Source organism: Lampris incognitus, chromosome 8, assembly GCF_029633865.1.
Source record: "Lampris incognitus isolate fLamInc1 chromosome 8, fLamInc1.hap2, whole genome shotgun sequence".
In the NCBI taxonomy this organism is placed as follows: Eukaryota; Metazoa; Chordata; class Actinopteri; order Lampriformes; family Lampridae; genus Lampris; species Lampris incognitus.
In genome coordinates this window covers 47,671,562-47,681,476 of record NC_079218.1, presented here as the reverse complement: position 1 = coordinate 47,681,476, position 9,915 = coordinate 47,671,562, and the positions used below count along the sequence as shown (strand labels likewise).

At 47.1% G+C, this 9,915-nt stretch overlaps 1 protein-coding gene across 2 annotated transcripts; it reads right to left on the bottom strand.

Annotated features, from left to right (window-relative positions):
- Positions 1-497: 497 nt before the first annotated feature.
- bach1b (BTB and CNC homology 1, basic leucine zipper transcription factor 1 b) lies at positions 498-9,110 on the bottom strand. 2 transcript variants are annotated; one of them, XM_056284704.1, is made up of 5 exons: positions 8,710-9,110; positions 8,228-8,479; positions 5,243-6,733; positions 3,178-3,447; positions 498-3,037 (listed from the first exon to the last, which is right to left on the bottom strand). In XM_056284704.1, the coding sequence occupies exons 2-5, from the start codon at positions 8,477-8,479 to the stop codon at positions 2,729-2,731; spliced, it is 2,322 nt and encodes a 773-aa protein (XP_056140679.1). In that variant the 5' UTR covers positions 8,710-9,110; the 3' UTR covers positions 498-2,728. The 2 variants fall into 2 exon arrangements, with proteins under 2 accessions (XP_056140679.1, XP_056140680.1); XM_056284705.1 differs by having other exon boundaries at positions 3,178-3,384.
- Positions 9,111-9,915: the final 805 nt, after the last annotated feature.

Sequence of the window (9,915 nt, the reverse complement as noted above, 5' to 3'; positions counted from 1 at the left end):
GGTACCAGAGCCCATGCTATGTGTGAAGGTGAGCCCAACTATATCTAGTTGGTACTGCTCCACCTCCCACACCAGCTCAGGCTCCTTCCCTGCCACAGAGGTGACATTCCACATCCTGAGGACCAGTATGCAATGCCAGAGGTCAGCATACCCCGGTCCCGACCCCAGTGCTCATCCCCGTGGGTGGTGGGTCCACGGGGTGGTGGCTCCATGTTTTTTTTTTCGGGCCGGGCCCCATGGGCCAAGGCCTGGCCACCAGACACTCGCCGGCCAGCTCTCTTCCCAGGTCTGGCTCCAGGAGGGGGCCCCAGTTTCCCTTTTCTGTGCAGTAAGTACTTAATAACATCTGAGAAATAGCAGACTACAAAAGTCACGATATTTGAAATAAATAAATAAATAAATAGTATATATATGTATGCATGCATGCATGTATGTATGTATGTATACAGGATTTTATGTTAGCTTAGATCAAACATTGGGAGGAATCCAATTAACTAGAAGCAGGCTGTCATGGCAGTTGTTTAATTCCACTCTGACAGTAATTGAGGAGCGAGACAAAAATCCCTTAAAGCATCGTCACACTTTAATATGTTCATGAACAGGCACACAAAGCGTAGGTATTTAAGTACGTGTCCTCATTTGAGAATGCTCCCCTTCATACGTTGCAGCAAAGCTGTTGAGTCATGCTTATTGTAAACAAGTCTGAGTTACGGTCACAATGGTATATACCCGGAGTTTCCCCTGATCCTGTTTGGAGGAAGAGGCTTATCGTTACTGCTGGGATGTCATCCAACTGGATAACAGACCTTGCATGTTGTTCAAAGAGTTCTTAGGCCAGGTCTCCACCTTATCTCCCAGCTTGTAATTCACCAGGGCCATTTCTGCAATGACTGTGTACAGACTTGCTACACTCAGGGAGATTCTCACACATTACTCTATCAGCTAACAGCTAACAACAGGCCTTTATTTGTTCACATGAAGAAGACACTTTATAACACTACCTTTGTTCTGCTACACGTGGGCTTTAAGCATCTATATAAGCAATAGAGACTGAAGTTAAACATGGTGTAGGTCACGCATGGCCAGAGATTAAAAGCAAGCTTCATATATGATTCACACAGGCTTAACACACAAATGTAAAAGTTATTGTGTAGGAAAAAAACACAAGTCTGAATTTTTAGGCTTAAACCTGTTTCTTTGGCTCATGTTGTCCTACTTATAACAGCACCTTGTTGAAAATAATACAGTTTTTTGTAGATAAGACAAACGGTGAGGTCTGTCTCGGCACACAGGGAAAAATTCTTCGCAGAGTGGCGCTGAAGCTGAAAACACCGTGTCACTGTGGTTTGCTCGCCACAGTGAACCAATATGACAGGCTGAAATACGAGCGCCAGAAAAAAACCAGAGGGTAAAAAAAACATGGCAAACAACCCAAGGTCTGTTTGGCAAGCTGTCTGAGCTGCTGCTAAATGTTCCTACAGAGCGCGGGGCACAAGAGCATCATATCTGTAAGAGGTATTGTGTGTTGCATGGTGGCGCCGCCAGGGGATCTGAGTGTATGAAACTGATTTAAAATGATTGTTTTTCTTCAGCAGGAAAATCAAATGTAAGACAAGGGTGAGTTATAGCACATCCTCCCCGCTGGCCTGGGCATGGCTGTATTTACACCAGTCACAGACCAGTTTCACTCTGGATGTGTACGTTTTAGAAATGTGTCCTTGCGGCGCTGACGGGGTTAGCAGTTTGCTTCCCCCATCTGTAGTTAATTGTATTGTTCCAAGCCGTCTGCAAACAGAAGCCAAAATCAACAAGAGGAGATTAGAAACTCTTGGTTAGCGGGAATGTAATGTGGCGACTTTCAAAACAAAGCATCAATATTCATCACTTTCAGAAGCCAACTGTTGTCAAATCAGAAAGATATAAAGGCATCAAAAAGTTAAGAAATCACAGTTGTGATTACGTCACCTTCTCCATTTAATTGTTTTTCTAAGTTTAAATGTTTTTATTTTTATTTATTTTTTAAGTGTTTTTGTTTGTGTTTGCGTTTTGTGTCGTCGTGTGGAGTGCGGGGAGGCGTGTCCAAGGTGTCTGGCTGGGAGAGCTGGCGTTGGATCGGCAGAGGGAGCTTGGTCTACTGCGTCCGGTGGTTCCCAGGGACCACGGCCCCTGCCTGGAGCTGCACCCGAGGAGGAAGTACCGAGGGTGGTCTGACGGGACGTGGAAGCAGTGCAGGCTAAGCTAACTGCTAGCCCATGCAGAGCGGCAGTTCCGGCAGCCATCCTGGCTGGTGTTCGTTCTCCTGGACAGTGGAAGTTTTGGACTGTGTTGTTAACTGTTTTTGTTTTGCTTTGTTCTCTCTGTTTTCATGTTTTTGGTGGTGTTGTTTTTGGGAAGTTTTAGATGTGTGTTTTTGTCTTTTGTGTTGCACTGCTGTGGGCTGGGGGGGAAATGAAATTTAATTTCTTTTGTGTACGCAATCACATGAAATGAAATGACCACGAGTTGTTCCTGATTCCTGATAAATGTATAATCGGGCCTGCCCCATCGCTCGGTACTGTGGTCCTTTGTTGTATCCGGTACACAATCAGTAGCTAATGTCTTTGAGGGGGATATGATTTGAGACCTCTTGTTTTAATTGATAAGTCTAGGTTCATTAAGTTTAGGTCCCTTCCCCTTTTGGATGTTGAACGCATCACCCAAGAACTGATGTGTACCCGTCAGGCTAGTGTTAACCATCCCTGATGATGTCCGTGGTGCTGGCATTGGAAGACGCCTGTTGGATGTCAGCAGCAGATGTGCAGGAGGCCTGGGGTTGGAGGGATGGCCCAGGTCCAGACATGAGCGAGTCTATGTGGGCAATGAAAGAGGAGAGCGGGCAATCCGAAGAGGTGTACTTGGCCAGCACATGCAGCTGCTCGGGTTGCAGGTTGGCCTCGCTGCAGACCCTCTGGCACAAAGCAGAGACACTTTCCCATGTTGTCACCTTCAGCTGGCTCAGCTGGCTCTTCTCCATCATCAGCTTCTCCCGCTCTGTCCTCTGTGACACACACACACACACACACACGTGCGCGCACAGACACACACAGTAGGTACAAACACAGATTAACATGGTGAAGCGAAACTAAAAAAAGACATGATTTCCTTCGCATCAACAGATTGGAAAGCCTGCTCCCTCACCAGCCTGTTGATCTCACACTCCAGGTTGTGCAAGCAATCCAGTTTCCTCTTGCGGCAGCGCTGAGCGGCGATGCGGTTCTTGCTGCGTCGTCTCACGTCGTGGACGAAGTCGAGCTGCTCACGCGTGAGGCTCTGCCGCATCAGGAGCTGCTGGAAATCATTCCTGTTCAGATTGACGATGCAGTCCACAGAGAACGGCAGCTGCACCTGGAGACAAGGGGATGCCCAGGTCAAGAAATACAGGGTGTGTGCGCACGTTTTTCCACCTCTCTGAAAAATGACACGTGAAACCGACTTGTCTTGATGTAATGAGCATTACAGAGTTTCTGTCTGGAACTACAGTAAATGGCAGGAAAATAGCAGATAACATATAATTTGCCTATTATAGAATAATGTTTAGGAAGTCAAAATGTCAACATACTCGTGCCTTGGACTTTGCATAAGTAGTGGAGATGCAATGACCAAGAACCCTGAACAAATTCTGAATGTATTTGTTCATTTTAAAACTAGCTAAAATAAGAACTATCGGTTACACTTTATTTTAGGGGGTCAGAGAGGGTTGGAAATTACCAAGTAATAACGTGTTAAAGATCACGTAATTTCTTAGAAATAAGGTTGAAATTACCTTGTAATTTGGGTTACGGTTACGGTTAGGGTTAGCTGTAAAATCACCTGTAAAAACGACCACCTTATTGCTAGGAAACTGCTAGGTAATTTCCTAAAATAAGGTGTTACCAAACTATCCACCCATTATCCAAACTGCTTATCCTGCTCTCAGGGTGGCAGGGATACTGGAGCCTATCCCAGCAGTCTCATTGGGCGGCAGGTGGGGAGACACCCTGGACAGGCCACCAGGCTATCACAGGGCCGACCACACACACACACCTAGAGACAAGTTAGTATGGCCGATTCACCTGACCTACATGTCTTTGGACTGTGGGAGGAAACTGGTTCACCCGGAGGAAACCCACGCTGACACGGGGAGAACATACAAACTCCACACAGAGGACGAACCCCCAAGGTTGGACTACCCCGGGAGCTCGAACCCAGGACCTTCTTGTTGTGAGGCAACCGCGCTAACCACTGTGCCACACAGGCAAAGTAAGAACTAGACTTATTATATATATATATATATACACACACACACTGAACTTGGCTCGAATTCAAAACTAAGTTGGTTGAATTGTTTGGACTCCAACACGTGTTACATCACTTAGAGGTGGGAAACTGAACTTGTGGCAGGACATGTTGACTGAAGGGCACCTGGGCACCCTTTAGGCCTGGAAATAAATGATAAAATGTCAATTCAAGGACATTTTGTTCGGACAATGGGTTTAGAGTCCTCCTCTCAGTCGTTAATAATTACCTCTGAAAACAAAGGAAAAGAAAACAGAAAAAAGTATGTCAAAACAAAAAGTATGTTACTGTAGTTGGTGACATGTGATGGTAGATGTGTACACTCCGCCTCATGGCGATGCGGTGTAGAGTTTACTTTGACTTATCTAGTTCAAATAACAACGCCGTCTCTTTCCCAGAGACGGCCTCGGTTTGTGCACACTGCAGTGTGTGACAATCCCGCTGCATGTCGGAGCTCCGTGTACTTTTACATGGCAGATTCCTCAAAGACCCTTGCTTGTGGTTAACATAATCTAAAATAGGCTGAGCTGTCGGGTTCGTTGCAGTTGGACTCTGAACCAATTAGCAAGTCCTGTGCATCACACACATACACACTCCCCCCCCCACCTCCTCCTCTCTCTCTAGCACTACTTTGTTAATGGTTAACTTGAACACCACAGCAATTCCACTTTCTGTAAAAGGAGCGCGAGACCTCGTTCGTCTCCGCTGCGGCATATCTGAAGCCTTTATTTCAATCAAACTTAAAGTGCTGCGGTCGGGGCCAGTTTACGGCAGCTTGGCCGACACAAGCTGATATCATCCCTACACGATCCTAACAACTGGGAAACAGCCGGGCAGACATTACCCGAGCTAAGTGGGGTAGGACGGACCTTACAGAGCCTCGGGGAGGGATACTAAATGGCTGAGTGAACCGATGCTCGAGTCTCACCTGTCGGGCCCTCTCGCTAGTGTACCACTCGCTGTCCCCCTCCGTTTCTGTTTCCGATTCTCCATCTTCCCCCGAGTTGAGAGATGACACACAGGGGCTATTCCCTGACGGGAACACCCCCTCACACCCTGACAGACTGGCTTCCCCGGCCTCCTTCCATACACTCCTGCCTGGGTCTAAGTCCTGGAGGAAGGGACAGACGGTGGTGGGTCTGGAGCTGAGGCTGACATCCACCTTCAGCCAGTCTTCAGTTGGACTGTGAACCGGTTCACCCACAGCATCGGTGGCAGAACTCGCGCAGGGCCCCCGGGGAGGCAAATGAGGCGAGGCGACATATGATCTGAACCCCAGAGCCAGCTGCTCCACAACCTCTCTCTCCATGCTGCTCCTCCTCTCCCTGCCATCTACCCGCTGTTCTCCATTCAGCACCTCGCTCTCCACCCATCTCTCTTCTCTTCCTCTTCCTCCATCGAGCTGACCGGGGTCCATCTCCTGCTCCTCTGTCTTCACAGGGGAAGAAACTGGCCCTGTTGAATCGCTGTCCCCAGTGTCCCCCAGTTCCTTTTCAGTTTTAACCTCCATGGCAAGTTTTTCTTGCCTCATTGACCCAGTGCTCGCACAGCCCTCACCAAGGGCCTCTAGAGGGCAGTGGTCCAATATTAACTCAGCTGACCGCCCCCCGACCACCACCGGGCTTGGCCTTGAGGAGACCCCCCTGACTTGCTGTGTGAGAGGAGCCGTGGCACTGGGAGACATAACTCCTGTTTCTTCCTCCATCTTCACAACACTTAGCCCGCTCCTCTCCTCGTACCATCTCCCTTCCCTTTTGTCTATGTCTGTCTTAGTCTTGTCAAGCACTCGTTCTCTGTCCGTTATCACGCCACACTCTTTTCTTGCAAAGAGCTTTTCCAACTCTCCTTTTGCACATTTCTTTGGGTTGTTTAGAAAAGTTTGTCTGGAGGTCTCAACTTTGCTTTGGTCCCGACGACCTCCAGCGCCGCTGCAGATCTCCTTCCCGCAGGCTAGCTGGAACTTGCGGTACTTGGGGCACTGCAGAGAGAAGTCAGTTGGTGCCTTGGATGGTGACGGTGTGTGTTCCACATGCGGAAAGAAGGATGTGCTGCTCTTACTTCCGCTTTCGCCATTCACGGGTAGGTCACAGAGTGAGCGCCCTTCCTTTTTGGATGGTGAATCTGAAACTGGTTTTTCCTCTCTCTCATTCGCCGGTATGGCGTCGTCGTGCATGCCACGGGCTGCCTTTGACAGTTGCCACTTGCATCTCGTCTCACGACACCCCAACCTCTGGAGAGCAGCACAACCCGTGCTGCTGGACAGCAACTTGGGTAGGAGGAAGTCAAAGCAGGCTTCATCCAAATCCCTGAAACCCAGAATGGCTGCCGATGTGCGTGTCTCGAGTACATTATTTTTACTGAATAGCAGTTTGGACGTGTAGGCAAACTTTAGCAAAGGCTCAAAACCAGCAGCTGTCACCTGTTGGATAGATAGAAGAAGAAAAAATGATAATTTGCTGACACTAGTAGACTTGTTACGAAATGAAAAAACTTGAAGGTTGGTTGCCTAAAGGCCAAAATTAAGTCATTCCCATAGCCAAGTGGCGTGTGTGCTTCTACCACACAAACAGTCTCTTTTTTTCACGACTTCTGTGTGCTTCACAAATTAAAATGATGGTGAAATTAAGCTTTAGTCGTTTTATCATATCTCCTGCAATGCAGCCATGCACAAAATAGATCAGGGAGAGAAAAGTAAGCCCATGAGCCACCTTGTCGATAAGTATTTTGAGAAACGAAGCCGATGATTGTCATTTTGGGGCCAAGAAGAAAAATGGCTTCAGATGTATTTGATGACTAAGTGAACAAACATTTAGTCAATCCCTATTGAGTAAATGTTGAGTAAACAGGACCCACACTCATACAGGTCTATCCAAACTGCGTAGTTTTAGGTTTAGTTATCTATCCCTCTACTCTTCTTTTTGTTTTGGGGTTTTTGTTTTGTTAGCCTGTCCTGAAGCTGCTCATACTGACTTTTCAGTGTCTGCTTACAGCAGAAAGGGAGATGCCAAGAGTCAAAACCTGGTAATATTAACAGGCATAGAGACAGACTGGCCATCACTAGTCAGCGGCACGCTGCCTGTCAGAGACAGCGCCTACTCTCTGAGCGCTGAACGACCGGGATTTAACTCTATATTCTGTCAGGAGAAATACCCAGTTGAGATATTAATGCATTACATATGTTAGTACGTCTGTTAAGAAACTGACACCAAAATTAACATTTTAATAATTTTTAATATTATTTTTCAAACAATTTAAAATGGCCGCTGTCCAACGCCTGTAAATACTGCAGCGCCTCGGCGGTAGTCATGGTGCATCTGTAACCAGACGTGTTGGCAATAATCAAACATCAAGTTTAGATTATTACTCTCCACTGGAGGACGCTAGTGTGTTTCTAGGACAGAGCAACGAACGTCGCGAAGGAAATGACGCCACCAGCACGCGTTATGAATAGTGACATGACGCGCAATTTACGTGCCGTCACTTTGACCGCTCACGGTCGTTTTAGGTAGATCTTATAACTTTTTTTTGTGCGATTGATCTAAAACTCATTTTAGTGCAAATATATGCAATTTTAGGAGCATTCAGGGAGCGGCAGGTCTGTATCTTCCCCCCCCCCCCCACAAAGTTGTTAAACTTTGAAAATCCAAAACCACCAAGTTGATGGTCGTTCTAGCGTACTGTAGCAATAGGTGACACGATTTCAGACTTGCTATCAGCAACAGTCACACCCATAACGGCTTTTAGCTGATCTACAGTCCTCTTCTGTTTCAACAGTGTGATTATTAAGGATGATTAAGACACTGAAGCGGTTCCTTTCTGTTTCACTCCTCCCACCGTTACTTCTATTGAGGCTTTGTGGGAGCCACTGGGCGGCTAAAGGTAGCTTATATTGCTGCTGTAGTTTATGTCTCACCTCCCGGGGCAGGGTGATGACCGCTTCATGCGACGTGTAGGAGGCCCTGTCAGTGAAGTACTCGCTACAGGAGGCCAGCACTGAGCGGTGGGCCCTGAAACTCTGGCCCTCCACCACCACAGTCACATCACATAACACGTCTCGCCGTCTCTGGTCATCAAGGCGACGGAGCACATGGCAGGGGTGTCCTGTAGATTCATATGTAAACACAGACGACTGTGACTGCTGTGCAGACATGACTGGTAGGGACATCTGTAAGAACACACACACACACACACACCCTTATTCCCCCGACCACACTATACAACTGGTCATTAAGATTTTATCTGTAGGTCAGCAAGTTAAAGTGTAGATATTAAAAGTAAGTTAAGGCTCACCTGCATGAAATAGGCCTACATTAACGTATCAGGTAGTAGTATCCGACAGTTAAAGTATTAGTTGACTGATGATACTAAAACTGAAAGAAAAAAAATATTGCGTACCTTAGAAAGCTGAATTCATTTGTCCAGGTTGTGCTCCTTAGGTAAGCCGTACAGAAAGTCCCAGCTGTTTACCAGGCATGATTATTCCTAAAAGGAATACCGTCCAGCTAGACTTTATTTCCTTGGAAGCCTCAGAGTATCTCAAGTAGGCTACAAACTAAGCTGGGGTTAGTTCAGTCATACCAAGTGTGTAAATATATGTGTGTGAGTATGTCACAAAGAGAGTGAGAGGGAGGGAGAGAAACAGAGAGAGGGAGAGAGTGAGAGAGAGAGAGAGAGAGACTAAAACCGAGAGAGAGAGGGACTGAGAAAGAGAGAGTGACAGAGAGAGACCGAGAGAGAGAGAGACTAAAACCGAGAGAGAGACCGAGAGAGAGAAACACAGAGAGAGAGAGGGACTGACATAGAGACCGAGAAAGAGAGTGACAGAGAGAGAGAGAGAGACCGAGAGAGAGAGAGAGACAGAGAGAGAGAGTGTGAGTGATAGTGTTGCAACAACGGTGGGTGTACTAGAGCGAGCGCTGACTCATTCACTCATGCTGATAAAGTATGAGTAAGCAGTTTTCCCATCCGTCCAAATCCCACCCTTGGATGTGGCCAGTATACGGACAGCTTTTCCCCATACCAACTGTTTATGGATTTACCATGGACACGAATGAGGTGACGAGAATGAGAGAACTGGACAAAGACTTGGAGTACAAGTTCAGTATTCCATAAGAATATTCCCTACGCATATCTCTACACTAGACTTGCCTGGAGTCACAACCCTCGGCAAATCAACTCATTTAACCAGACGTACAGCTGAGACTGACCTGACCCCGGGGGCGAAGAGTCAAGTCGTGTGTTTATCCGGGACATTGATATTGCTCAGGTCGTACGGCGTCCGGCGTGTCGATTGGTTTTGTTAGCAAGTGTCAGGAGTAAATTATAAGATTTCTAACCTCACTTCACTTTGATTATGTTGGAAAGAGGAAGAGGAAACCCAAAGAGCGCGACAGAGAGAGAGATATAGAGAATACCAGACGCGCTACTGGAACGTTCTCTACAGATGAATAAACAGCAGTCAGTGCCACATGTGAGGCCGCAGCATGGAAACTTAAGTAACGTCATATGATGCGTCGCAAGGAGGAAGAGGGCAACTCGGCGGAGCAGAGAAAACCAATCATGTGGGTGTTGCGTGAGTCTCAAACGAGCCAAACTTGTGAC

Excerpts from the sequence above, each read along its gene's own strand:
- bach1b (XM_056284704.1), bottom strand. The coding sequence starts at position 8,479 with ATGTCCCTACCAGTCATGTCTGCACAGCAGTCACAGTCGTCTGTGTTT. Across the intron at positions 6,734-8,227 it reads TCATCACCCTGCCCCGGGAG|GTGACAGCTGCTGGTTTTGA; the intron begins GTGAGACATAAA and ends TCTATCCAACAG. Across the intron at positions 3,448-5,242 it reads CTAGCGAGAGGGCCCGACAG|AGAGGTGGAAAAACGTGCGC; the intron begins GTGAGACTCGAG and ends GTCATTTTTCAG.